We start from the raw sequence: 14,264 nt of genomic DNA, 5'->3' as shown, positions 1-14,264 counted from the left end.
AAAAATATATTTAAAATAAATAAAATGACTAATATGCCTCTGTAATTTAAATTTATAGGAATAGTTTATCATCTTTATTTATATTATTTATAATTTTTAATATTTTTTTATAGATGTGCTATGGTGAGAAGTATCGATTCCCCAAATTTGACATTAATCAGGTATAGAGAATAAATTAAAATTAAAATATAATATTCACCATAAAAAATGGATTTGATTGTAAATATAGAATATATATGACTAATTTTAAACTTTGAAAATAAAAAAGAATTTTTCTATTAATTTCCCTATTTAATGACCAGCTCTTCAAAAAATGACCAAGGTAACCCTGCACTGTGAAGCTCTTGTTGTCAAACTCTAAGTTTAGGGGTTCAAATTCGTGGCATAAAAGACAAAAATATAGGATATTTTCGGTTATTTATCAAAATCTTAATTGAAGGGTAGCATTGTAATTTACTCAAGGGGGAATAAGATTTTCAATATTTGTCTGTCCAGTCTTCTATTTTGCATTCTATAAAAGACAATGCGTCTCTCCCCCATGGTCTAAGGAAAAGTGAGCCACGGTTTACATTCCAAAATTTTATTTAGAGAGAGAGAAATCCCCACATTGGATCTTAGAGAGAGAGAGAGAGCTTTCCCATATTTGGGGTTTGGGAGATGGGGTTAAAGACATTCACTTTGATTATAGTTTCATTTTTGGGGTTGGTTAGTGCAAGATCAAGATCAAGAGGTAAAGTGCCATGCATGTTCATCTTTGGGGACTCCCTTGTGGACAATGGGAACAACAATGACATATTGACTCTGGCGAGGGCAAACTATCTGCCATATGGTGTCGATTTTCCGGGTGGCGTCACCGGCCGTTTCTGCAATGGCCGGACCACCGTGGACTTCCTAGGTAGGTCCTGTCTCATACAACTGCCGTTATTTCTTGTAATTAGGATTGATTGTAATGCCTTCTAAAGTCATGCGACTAGGACCAATACTAATAGTATATGGGTGTTAGCATTTGATAAGTTAATTGTCATAAACGTTAATATCAAAATTAGCTTTTTAGTCTATCTACTATTTAAAAAATAAAGAAATTATAATTTAAATTGAAATTAAATATTTCTGCAATTAGATTTCTAGAAAGAATGTAGAAAAAGTGTAAATAACCTAAAATTTCAAACACAAATGCAAATGTTTCGTGCACAAAAAAGTTTAAGCATAGATTTCCTTAGGTTGCATAGACTAAACGTCATTTATCGCTATTTCCTTTTGTATCGATAATTTCCCTGCTCTTCTCTCATACTGTTCATTCTCTCATTTGTTGCTTGCAGTGACTTATTGGTTTCTCCGTACTTTTGATGGGGTGGTATGGCATCCCACAATAAACACCTCGATGGATGAGATTGACTATGGGCTTATTAGAAAGTTAGAAATTAATTTTGTTTTTATTTTTTAAATTTATTTTTACCAGAAAAATAAAGCATCCACACATCCAAAAAAAATAAAAAATATTCTAAATAAAAAATTGACCAAATATTTATTTTTGCCTTTTCTTTTATTAAGTGGGTTATATTTACTTTCATAATTCAAAAACCAATAAATTTTTGGCTCTTGGATTGGCACTAATTCAATTTTAACCATTGAAAGAGTGCTTATGTATCCTTTACATGTCCACGTGTGGACGATATACTTTTCCTTTACTTATAAGTAAAGTCCAAGTTCTCTTCGTTGATGCCCTATAACTAAGAGATTGTCTACAAAGAGACCATTTATCTTTTATAGTTGGAGGTTACAATCATTCTTACCCCTTAAATTTCAAAATGAGTGGTTGTAGGAGTGTCATTAAATAGACATAAAGTTCTAAAAAAAGAATTTCTCGAACTCACCCCAAACCATTCGAATTTGAAATCTAATAAGTGAGAATGATTGTGACCCCCACGTACAAAAAAACAACTTGTAGACAACCCTTGTAGCTAATATGTGAAGGTCAAGCCCAATTTTTGTTTGCTACCTTTAATCCTTATGTTTGCTCCAAAAAAAAAAGATTCTTGTTTCTAATCTCACTTGGGGAGATGCAAACATAGAATCCATGTCAAAAAATTTTGTTCATTGCACTTAGTGAAATGTATTTGACTTGAAATTCATCATTGTCTCCTCATTTAATCATTTTTTCTATTTATTTGTGGTAATTTCCATTTATTACTTATTTTTGTGGATGGGCTCCAGCTGCTTTTCTAGGGTTTTCAGAGTACATTCCACCTTATGCAACTACCAGTGGGACTGCATTGCTGAGAGGGGTCAATTTTGCTTCTGGAGCAGCTGGTATAAGGGATGAGACCGGAAGAAATCTGGTATTTCTCCTACATTTAATTTAAATAGCATGCACCTGCCCCAGTGTTAACTAATTCGGAGAAATTCTAAGAAAATACTTCGGGTGTGGGAAATCTCTAAGATAGCTGTAAAAATCTATTCTCCTCGCTTATTACAAAATTTGTAGCTTAAAAAGTGGTACAAAACTTATGGATTTATATACACTTGAAAATGAATGGTCTAGATAATGTATCATAATATGTGCTATTTTTAGGCTTTAAAATCCTAATTTTTTTACAACCATAATGTGAAGATCAAGACAATTGATTTAAAGGTTTTCTGGAACTATAATTCGCAATGCGCTTGAGATGAAGCTTTAGTTTTTCTCTATAAAGCCTTACCCTGATTTTAACCTTTTCCATTTCTTTTTTGTCATATTAAAGGTTTGAGAGGTTTTGTTTTTCCATGGTCATGGGGTTTGGATCACCATAAGAATCATATTATGTGGATCCAATTATTTATACATTGCTTGTATTTAGAATAATTGATTAAATTTTATTATTTGGCAACAGGGAGAGCATTTATCCATGAACCAACAAGTTGCAAACTTTGCAAGGAGTGTGGAGGAAATGAGGGCATTGTTGAGTAGAAGCAATATTTCTGTCACTGCTTATTTAAGAAAATGCATTTTCTCAGTGGGGATGGGAAGCAATGATTACTTAAATAATTATTTCATGCCTGACTATTACAACACTGGCTCTCAATATACTCCAAGGGAGTACGCTAGTTCCCTCATTCAGGACTATGGGCGACAATTAATGGTCAGCATTCATCACTTGTTTCTTACTAATTTTCAAATTTCAATATCATGTGGATCATGGCTTGCTTTCTCTTTCCCCATCAAAGTGGTTGCCATTTTACCCCCAAAAAAAAAAAGAAAAAAAAGAAGAAAGAGAAATCAAAGATAGGGAGGAGAGCACGCAACTGTTATTGTTTTTTAAGTACTATATACTATAATATCTATTTATCTTTGGTACAATGAGATCATAATCAATCTTAGTTGTTAGATGTCAAATCAAGTGGTTATGAATGTACCACAATATTTGAGAGAATTTTTCTTTTGTTTAGAATCTTAACAACTTTCTTATACTAAAAGTAAACAATCTTATAATAAACTTTTCCCTTTTTCTAATAGGAGACTCATAATGTTACATTTTGCACACAAACATTGCCACCATCATAATGTAAATAGAATGGTTGGGATGTGTCATTTTTTTTCATTAAGTTTGAGCAAAACCTTTTTCGATTTGGAAAAGTATACAAAAATACCATTTACCTTTCATACAAGGTGATCACAATTAATCTTGATCGTTGAATGTGAAATTATGTGGCAACATTTATTTCATTGACCAAGCTCAATATTCAAAAGAATTTTTTTCGAACTTCGTAACACACACAAGCTATTAGATTTTCATATTAGATGGTTACCAATAATTGTGACCTCCTTGTACTAAAAGGAAATGGTTTCATTTTATACAATCCCCTTGGATTATGAGCACATTTAATGGTGCACCTCCAACCGCTCAATTTCATATTTGATAGGTAAGGGTGATGACCTCTTTTTACCAAGTTAGATGGTGTTATTATGTTGATAAATAACATATTAAAATTGTTTGCGTTTAGTATATGGTCACAACTAGCAAATGTGAAATTGATGATTGGGAGTGTTGCAATATTCGACTCCAAAAAGAAATTTCTTAAACTGTGACATACTCCTCGCTGCCCAATTTCCTATCATCCAACGAATAGTGATAATTGTAATCTTCTTATACCAAAAATAAATAACCTCATGGTATGCAGTCTATATTGTATATTTTCTTTTTTCTTTCCCTAGCCAAAAAATAAAATAAAAAAATTTCTTTTTTTAAGTTTCGTAGATTTTATTCCACGCCAATTGTCTAATGGCTCCTTTTCTCTTTTCAGCTCATTTCTACCATAAAAAAAGTCAAACATGTGAACTCTAGTTTTAATCAGTGTTCGATTGCACGAACCAGACCCAGAACCTGGCCATGGGCTGTGTCCGAGTAATCGGCCTAAGTCAGGCTGGCCCGGCTAGGCAAAAAAAGTACTCAAATTAAAAAAAATTTCAAAAAAAGAAAAGAAAAATGAAATATATGTTTAAAGTAAAGATTAAACAAAACACATCAAAATGAGGTTAAAAAAATAGTAAAAAACTAGATTTTGAAAAATCAATTTGTGACTGGAAGTATTTTCAAAACAATCCAAAAAAAATGGAAAGCATAAAAGTAAGTGTTCATGGCCAAAATATTTTCAAATCTTTGTTAAAAATAATAAAACCCATAAAAAAAAGTGTTACAAATAGATTTCTTATTTTTTATGAATTTTTTATATTCTTTTTAATTTTTTATTTATTTTTAAGATCCCCGAGTTTGAGTGGGACACCCAAGTTACTCGAACAGGTTCGAGTAGACTCGCCTGCTTACTTAGGTTATCAGTAAAAATACCCCTTTATAGATGAATACTGGTTGGAATTATGAAGCTTTCTTATGCCTACCATCCTTTTAGGTCAAAATTCTAAATAGCTCGTCAAATTACACATTGTGAAAAGCTTATATAGAGCCGAGGCTCTAAACTATCTAATTTTACCCTGCCTTAAAATTTTTATTAGAAGATATTTTTTTGACATCCAAATATCTTCAAATTGATCATCTCAATATCAAGATGCATGGACATGAGAAAAAAATGGATTTCAAGTGTATTTTGTAACACATTTTCGGACCGTCAATTTTTCAATATTTTCAAATTTTCATGATCGGTCCATCTACACTATTTTTGAAGCTGTAAACATTATAAATAAATATAAAAAATATATTCTAAGTCTATCACAAAAATTTCTAATATTGACACTACATTTCTCGACACTATTTGATGGTGGGCTTTAATTTGATTGTTTAGAGCCTATGCTCTATACAAACCGCACTTAAGCTAATTGTATTTTAATTTATCAAATTACACTTAAGCTAATTGTTAAATTGTTCAACTTGTCTGTGTATTTTGATAAAGTTCCCAAAAAATAATCACTAGGTCATGAATGGAAGCATTTTCCTTAGATTGAGACAGAGAGAAGCCTAGCAACCATGAGAAAGAGAGAGGTCAAAGGTTCGAACCCTTTAAGCTTGTATCAAAACAGTCGAGATAAACTGATCTACGTCTTGTGTGCTCCTTTTGTCTTATCTTTACCTATTTCATCCATTCTCTTTTTTTTCCGTCTCTTCTATTGGGAGTCCCTGCCGCCCTTTTCTTTCTCTTTTTTTTTTGTCTTTTTTATTTTCTCCTTTTGTTTCTTGTACTTCATCATTATCTCAATGAATTATACGTGATGTTCAACAAAAAAAAAAAAAAAATTTGATCTGGTTTTTTTTTTTTTTGTTTGGCCTTTTGTCTTCTTCGTTCAGGAATTATACGAATTGGGTGCAAGAAAAGTAGCAGTAATTGGCGTTGGACAAATAGGATGCATCCCTTATGAGTTGGCCCGGTCAACTAATGATGATGCTAATGGAGCCAGGTGTGTGAGTAGGATCAACAATGCCATCATCTTGTTTAACTCGGGCTTGTTGAGCCTGGTTAAAAGTTTCAACTCGAGGTTACCTGGTGCAAAGTTTACCTACATCAATTCCTATTCATCCTTCCAACACCTCATAGCCAATGCCTCCTCCTATGGTAAATGGACAAGTTATATCCCTATTGATTGATGATCAGTACCAATAATTATTAACTAAGAATAAATCTTTTCTTTAAACTTTTATATATATATATTTATTGAGATCCACAAGCATCTGATCATCGCCAGATGGTTGGGAGTGAGAAGAGAATACTACCACAGATTGATGCCAATAGTATTGACAGGTTGTAACTAATGTGTAATGTTGTTTTCTGCTAACTAGCAATTGACTAATCAAGATTAAAAGGTATGTCTCCATATATATATAAATTATATGGGTGCAGTTTCCATACGGACGCCTCCGTAGGTGTAGAGGTACTGTGCCCTTTAAATTTTATCATGGTATATAATTTTGATGTAAAATGTTATTAGGATTATCTCAAAATCTATTTTTATATCTAATTATAAAATTTTAAATTTCAAAAATGATTAAAATCAAGTAGATCTATAAGCATATGAAAATCTTGAAAATGGACGGTGTAGATAATATGTTATAAAATGTACTATTTTTTAGAGTTAAAATATTTTTATTTTTCATAATCATACATCTTAATGTCGAGATGATCAATCAATCTTTCAACATTAAAACTATCTTTTCCGATGGATTTTTGAGGGGCATCCATAGTTCTACATTATAAGGTAGCATCCTTATATAAACATTTTCCAAATTATACCATGTGGAGATACAAAAAAATGCCCACCCCTTAATAATAGCTAGTTTCTTATTTATGTCAGGAAAAATTAACTTTAGAAACTTTAAAATTTTCACAAATTTCAAATATTTGTACGACTTGTCTTATAAAATATGGATCGAATTATGATAAGTATGCATTTTCCTAGAGGATGAAATTTCTATAAAGCCTAGCTTTTATGAAAACAAAATAAAGCCCCACCTCAAATCCTCATTTGAGCACTTTCGGCGATGGAAAGCGCCATGATGGCTCTAAAATGAATTTCCAACACCGATAAAAAAAAATTTGGAAGTAGAAAAATGTACAGATCTTGCGGATATGTAAACATTTATTTTTAGGAAAAAAATGGACGGTCAACATAATTAGTTACAATATACACTATTTTCAGAGTTTGGAATCTTAATTTTTCCTCACAACCATAGTGTTCGAGCAGAGGTGATCCATGTAAAGGTTTTTCAGTGCTTGAATTACAATTTTTGATGAGTTATGAGGTGAGGCTTCACTTATTTTGACAGGGTTGCAGCCCTATCAAACCATTTTCATTTCCTAAATATTATGCATATATCTATTTTACATGTCTATTTATTTGTGTCTATGCATATCTGCCTATATATCTATCATATGCATGCTACAAATCATGTTATTCTTGGTTAACATCTGGTTTAAGAATTTCTCTCTCTCTCACTCAAAAAAATAAAATGCCAATTTCTCATCATGGTCCAAAATCTTTTTCATTTCTTGAATGAAACAGGTTTCACAGTGGTTGATAAGGGTTGTTGTGGGGTGGGGAGGAACAATGGCCAAGTCACTTGTCTTCCTTTTCAACAGCCATGCTCTAACAGAACAGAGTACATTTTTTGGGATGCCTTTCATCCAACTGAGGCAGCAAACATCATTCTTGCCCAGAAGGCCTATGCTTCCAAGTATTGCTCAGATGCCTACCCCATAAACATTAGGCAGCTAGCAAAGCAATAAGGAGTTTTTTTTCTTTGAATAATTGAGTAAAAGTGGGTGTGATGAATGAAAGAAAAACCTTTGTGATCTTTTACCAAGGAATATTTTTTTTTTTCTTTTTTTTTAACCCTTTTCTTTTGGCAAAATAATTACTTACAGGTGGTCTTTAGTACAATAAGATAAATTTCAAAATAAAATCAACATAACAATAAAACCAAGATCTTAACAACTTGATGCCATTAAAATAACTATGACTATGCTTGAGAATAAAAGATAAGATTGCAAGAAACAGAAGGAAGAGTGTCGGAGATTACCTCAACCGAATTTATTACACCCGACACCTAGTCACCACCATCAAAATGGTACGGGATCAACAGTCTAGCTTCAATCTCGAACCAAAAAAGTAAATTTCGGCCAAACCACACTAATGAAACATGAACCCCTTTGATTACAAACTCAAACCCTAGGTGAATTCTCTTAGAAACCTAGTTTAAGAGAGATGGATTCTCTTTTTACTAAACCCTAAAATCTTTAGCCGTAAATCCATATTTGAGAGATAGGAGAGAAGAAGTCCATAATCTAAATCCTTAAGTTCTTTCACATTGTGGGATAGAGAGATAAACTTTCTTAAGAGAGAGAGAGATATAAAGATAAGGTGTAGAGATTATTTTGTAGAGACAATCCATTTTTATAAGCTTTGAATAAGATTAGGGTTTCTTTAGCTTGCCTCTTCTTGTGAGATTGAACATAGACCGTCGATCAAGGGTGACTTGTGGGGTGAGAGATCTAAGCCATCCATTTCATAGATCGACCATCAACATTATGGAAGGCATGTGAACCATTATCCCCGTTTCCTAAACTATTTTTCCATCAATAGAAATTAAATAAATTAAATCTAATCAAAATATTGTGTATACCATAAAATAGCACAAATCTACTCAATCTTTTCACAAAATCTTTCAAAGATATATCAAGTCAATATTTAGTCAATAACTTCCAATTATATGGCCACATGCCATATGACCAAAAAATAGGAAAGAGAATAAAGATGGGGCGTGCCACCCAAGGGAGGCACTCATGGGCCTCACCTTCTAAAAAAAAAAGGCGGGTCCATGTGCACAATAGACCCTCATGATATTCTATATATTTAAAATTTTAAAAGATTTTATAATATTATTTGAATATTTAAACAATTATAAAATCAATATCTTTACTTTTATAAATCCAAAAAATATGAATAAAATATCCAGGGGTTCATAAAATTTCAAATAATAATCTTAAACTAATTTCCATCATAAAACAAACACAATTAAATTAATTTGATGGGAAAAATATATATATGGTTTAGGAATCAATAATCATGGGGCACTCCACCTTCAATTGTAAACTACAGACCACACTTGCTCTATTAGACCGACCCAGTGTTTTCCATGACCCATAGTCTAAGCAGGGGCTCATTAGCGGGTCATCAAAGTCCGGCCAATTAGCCAAAAGATTGCAATCCCAGTTTGTGGATTTCAGGTCTTCCCCTAGAGACAAGTCAAGGTCACCAAGACCTTATGCAGCCACAGCTCTATAGCACATAGAGGTATCTCTCGTACATGCATATCACCCTAAAATGTGGATTTCTGGCTTTCTCAAACGATCTATTAATATGCACGCTGTGTGATGGTATATGGATGAGGTTTTGGCCCTTGTCTCTGTAGGCCACCATCATACACATGGGTCACACAGTCCCTCGGCTCACTCATCCGTGCATATTCTCTGACATCATCAAGGGCTAACCCATTAGAACCCTTCTCGGTTTGTTATTTATGCCCAAGTAACATGGGTTTTTCTCAATCGACTGGCCTAGATCGTCAATCATAGACTGGTAGCTGCAAACATTGTTTGTTTAGTATGGTCCACGAGGGACTACAGTCCCACTAAGTTTATGTTCCACTATATTATCTCATTTTACAAGCACTCATAAGGCCTTTAAAGGCCACATAAACCCAACATCTCCCACTTAGCCTTTTAACGCCTTACATTCTCTATTTCTCACTATCTCTCATTCCCATCTCTCTCTCTCTCTCTTACAATCTCTCTCAAGCATTTTTACTTATTCTCTCAATACATTAATCATAGCTTTCGTCATCAATCTTTTCACAAAAGGATTTACAGAGGTAACACATTTTCTCTTTGCTGCTCGGATCTCATCCTAGAAATGGTCGTAGCTTATCTTTCACATCGCATCACGAATCATGGACATGTTATCGCAAAAGACCATCGCGTACCCTCATCGCATAAGGTTGTACGTTCATGGGTCTAAAAGAGTTCTTCAAATAAGCTGCTCCTTTTTGTAGCCATACAACTAGCACCAAACATTTGGGTTCCATGGGTCAATAACATTATAGTATGTTGTTCAATTTGGTATGTCCAATACTAGCTAGTGCTCCCACTGGAATATTTAATTTATCTGAATCTCGATCTTTCTCAATCTCACCTCATTATTCATGTGATAAAAACATTGTTTTATATGCTTGGAGTTCTCATGGAATCGTGGCTCTTTTGACACGCATATTGTCACCGTGCTGTCGCAGAAAATTCTTACTACCTCACAACATACGAGGTAAAAGTCAAGTCGATTAGGAAATTTCTTAATCCATACGGTCTCCTCGATCACCAAACAACACGTCACGTACTCTGCCTTCATGGTGGACAATTTCGTCACATCCTGTTCTTTTGATTTCCAAGAAACTGCACCCCTTCCAAGCATGAACATATATTCAGATGTAGACTTCGCATTATCTAGATATATGAGATAGCTTGCACCTGTATATCTGAATACCCAAGTAGCTAAAAAAAAATGTGGGACTGTAGCAGCTCCTACTCAATTATTGCACATACAACATATACATTCTCAATATTCTTATACATATATCATGATGTAGCATACCAAGTCTCATGCAATATGTAATTCAATACCCATTGTTTTCACAATATGCAAAAACCTTCATGAACCACAAAGGTTCAACCACACTAGACATCTTGGTAGTAAATTCATATAAACCAAGTTATCTAATCAACACAACATAAGTTAAGAATGCTCAGCATGATGGCATTCCTACAACATTCCTTATAAATCAAAGTCTTAGGTAATCGAGGATTCTAAATAACTAGAAATATGGGTCAAGACATATAGGTATTTAAAAAAAACAATGCATGATAGTTTTTCTCCTATTTTTATAGATATCTTCAAGACATAATGTTTTTCTTTTTAATAAAAAAAAATTGACTTGGTATATATATATATGCATTCACAAGCAATAGTTATATAATAGTATGACAGTTTAAAATGATCTTCATAAAAACTTAATGGACTTTGCAAGACTATGTGGTTTTCTCAAAATCATATTCATAGACTTGTGTTTTTCTTAAATCATCCAATTTAACTATAAAATACATGCTTAGCTTTCGTAAATCATTTTACCACATTCACTTTTAATTTCCTACCAAGCCAAGTTCATGGCCATAAAAACAAATCATATATATCATCTTATAATTGTATCCAAAATAAAGCACGACTAAATAATGTTTATTAAAGCCTTGACAATATACTTCATTTTTGGCAATTATGAAGAATTTATCAAGAGATCATCATCACATGTAACACATCATAATATGGACATTATTGAGAGGATGGTCACCAAGACTAAGTTCTACCAGAACTCTCCATTTGTGCTTACATATTTAAATGAGCCACATCCATTTCTCGTATTTCATCCTTAGGGCTCAAAGCCCTTGATCAAATCACATCTCCATGTGTATTACTACCTTAAGTAGTTCATACTCAAGCACAATGAGGCACAAAAACACAAGGTATTTAAAATCGATTCTTTCAAATTTGTTAGTACTTATCACTTAATGTCTATACACTCCATACATATTCATAAAACAATTAGCCAAAATATAACCAAAGCATATTAAATAAAGGTATTAAATCATCTTTCCCTATATGACCTTTCCCTATAATGTGGGATAGATTTCATACCTCAAAACCATGTAGTGCGGTACCTGGACTTTCTTGATTCATCGCTTTTACTTGTTTAACAAGCTTTTGTGATCTTGGAAGTGCATGCAACTGTTGGAGAATATATTGGTCATTGGTTTCACATGTCACGAAGTATCCATCTCTTCAGCACTTGAATTGTCTTGTCTTACACCGTGAAGAAAATTTCTTATTCATCCTATTATTTCAAATATCACAATTTCAATTCTCTCACTGATCTTTAACGTGTCTACACTTCCACCAAGTCTTTCTATATATCCCTTCATTTTGAAGAAAACGAGATGCTTTTATAGGTATTGTATTTCTTCTTTTTTCTATTATTTCCAGATCGAATACTCTTCACATAGAGTCTTTCATCTTGCTAACTCTGCGTTACATCTATTTGAAGTTGTACCATAATAAATCATACTCATGGCACACTATAAAGCCTTTTGAAATGAGTCTTAAAGGTCTCCATAATTGGGAATTCAAGGATGTGCCTTAACATACTACATCTTTTAATTTACTGCAGCATAAAACATGGGCATCACATGATAAAAATATGATATCTGTCAACTCATAAAAAGTTTATCTTCGAATTTTTTTTAAAATTGAAATAGACTCAAAAATATAAAATAATGCTCAGTTCTATTCCTAAATCATACCATATAATGAGTATTCGTTTCAGTGACATTTAGGTCACAATGCAATTTTCTCAACAGAAAATCAGAGTGAGCACCTCTCAATAAAAAAAATTATTTCTCTCAATCCTCAAATAATTTCTTCTTAAAATCTTTTGTGTTGAAAACTAAACTCAAAACCAAATCATAGCATCATAGTTTGAATTCCAAATAATACTTTTCTTTAGAGTACTAAATAAGTGACATTCACGTCACAAAATAAATCATACTATAGAAATCCAAGATAAACACTATCAAGTAAAATTGTCTTTTCTCTCTACCATCATGCAGTTTCCCTTTCAAACCAATTTTCTTTTCTCTCTATCATCATGGTCCAAAATCTTTTTCATTTCTTTGAATGAAACATGTTTCACAATGGTTGATAAGGGCTGTTGTGGGGTGGGAAGGAACAATGGCCAAGTCACTTGTCTTCCTTTTCAACAGTCATGCTCTAACTGGACATAGTACATTTTTTGGGATGCCTTTTATCCAACTGAGACAGCAAACATCATTCTTGCCCAGACAACCTATGCTTCCATTTATTGCTCAGATGCCTACCCCATGAACATTAGGTAGCTAGCAAAGCAATAAGGATTTTTCTTTCTTTGAATAATTGAGTAAAAGTGGGTGTGATGAATGAAACAAAGACCCATGTGATCTTTTACCAAGTAATACATTTTTTTTCTTTTTTTTTTTTTCACCCCTTTCTTTTGGCAAAAGATCACTTACAGGTGATCTTTATTATAATAAGATAAATTTCAAAATAAAATCAACATAACAATAAAACCAATATCTTAACAACTTGATGTCATTGAAACAACTATGCACTATGCTTGATAATAAAAGATAAGATTGCAAGAAACAAAACGAAGAGTGTCGGAGATTACTTCAACTGGGCTTATTACACCCCACACCGAGCCACCACCATCCGATGACGCCGGATTAACGGTCTAGCTTCAATCTCGAACCGAAAAAGTAAATTTCGGCCAAACCACACTAATAAAACATGAACCCTTTGATCACAAACTCAAACCCTAGGTGAATTCTCTTAGCAACTTAGTTTGAGAGATATAGATTTTCTTTTTGCTAAACCCTAAAACCCTTAGCCAGAAATCCGTATTTGAGAGATAGGAGAGAAGAACTCCATAACTTAAATCTTTATGTTCTTTCACAATGTGAGAAAGAGAGATAGAAAGATAAGATGTAGAGATTTTTTGGTAGAGACAATTCCTTTTTATAGGCTTTAAATAAGATTATGGTTTCTTAGGGTTTTTTTTGGCTTGCCTCTTCTTGTGAGATTGAACATAGACAGTCGATCAAGGGTGACTTGACTTGTGAGGTGAGAAATCTAAGTCATCCATTCCATAGATGGACCATCAACATTATGGAAGGTACATGAACCATTATCCCCCTTTTCTAAACTATTTTTCCATCAATAGAAATTAAATAAATTAAATAAATTAAATCTAATCAAAATATTATGTATACCATAAAATAGCACAAGTCTATGCAATCTTTCTACAAAATCTTTCAAAGATATATCAAGTCAATACTTAATTAATATCTTCTAACCACATGGCCACATGCCATATGACCAAAAAATAGAAAAGAGAAAAAGAGTGGGGCGTGCCACCCAAGGGAGGTACTCATGGCCCCACCTTCTAAAAAAATATGGCGGGCCCATGTGCACAATAGGCCCCCATGATATTTTTATATATTTAAAATTAATAAAAATATTTTAAAATATTATTTGAATATTTAAACAATTATAAAATCAATATCTTTAATTTTATAAATCCAAAAATTATAAATAAAATATTCAAGGGTTCATAAAAATTCAAATAATAATCTTAAAATAATTTCCATCA

The 14,264-nt window shown here is 32.8% G+C and overlaps 1 protein-coding gene across 1 annotated transcript; it reads left to right on the top strand.

Annotated features, from left to right (window-relative positions):
* The first annotated feature begins 544 nt into the window (after nt 1-544).
* Nucleotides 545-7,813, top strand: LOC18448482 (GDSL-like Lipase/Acylhydrolase superfamily protein). Its single transcript, XM_006858543.4, has 5 exons — nt 545-895; nt 2,215-2,339; nt 2,871-3,119; nt 5,775-6,039; nt 7,484-7,813. Exons 1-5 carry the CDS (start codon nt 658-660, stop codon nt 7,705-7,707), a joined length of 1,101 nt encoding a protein of 366 aa, XP_006858605.1. The 5' UTR covers nt 545-657; the 3' UTR covers nt 7,708-7,813.
* The last annotated feature ends 6,451 nt before the right edge of the window (nt 7,814-14,264 follow it).

This window comes from Amborella trichopoda, chromosome 11 (assembly GCF_054954075.1).
Source record: "Amborella trichopoda isolate Santa Cruz 75 chromosome 11, AtrichopodaSantaCruz75HAP2 v2.0, whole genome shotgun sequence".
Classification (NCBI taxonomy): domain Eukaryota; kingdom Viridiplantae; phylum Streptophyta; class Magnoliopsida; order Amborellales; family Amborellaceae; genus Amborella; species Amborella trichopoda.
This window is presented reverse-complemented; position numbering and strand designations above follow the sequence as displayed.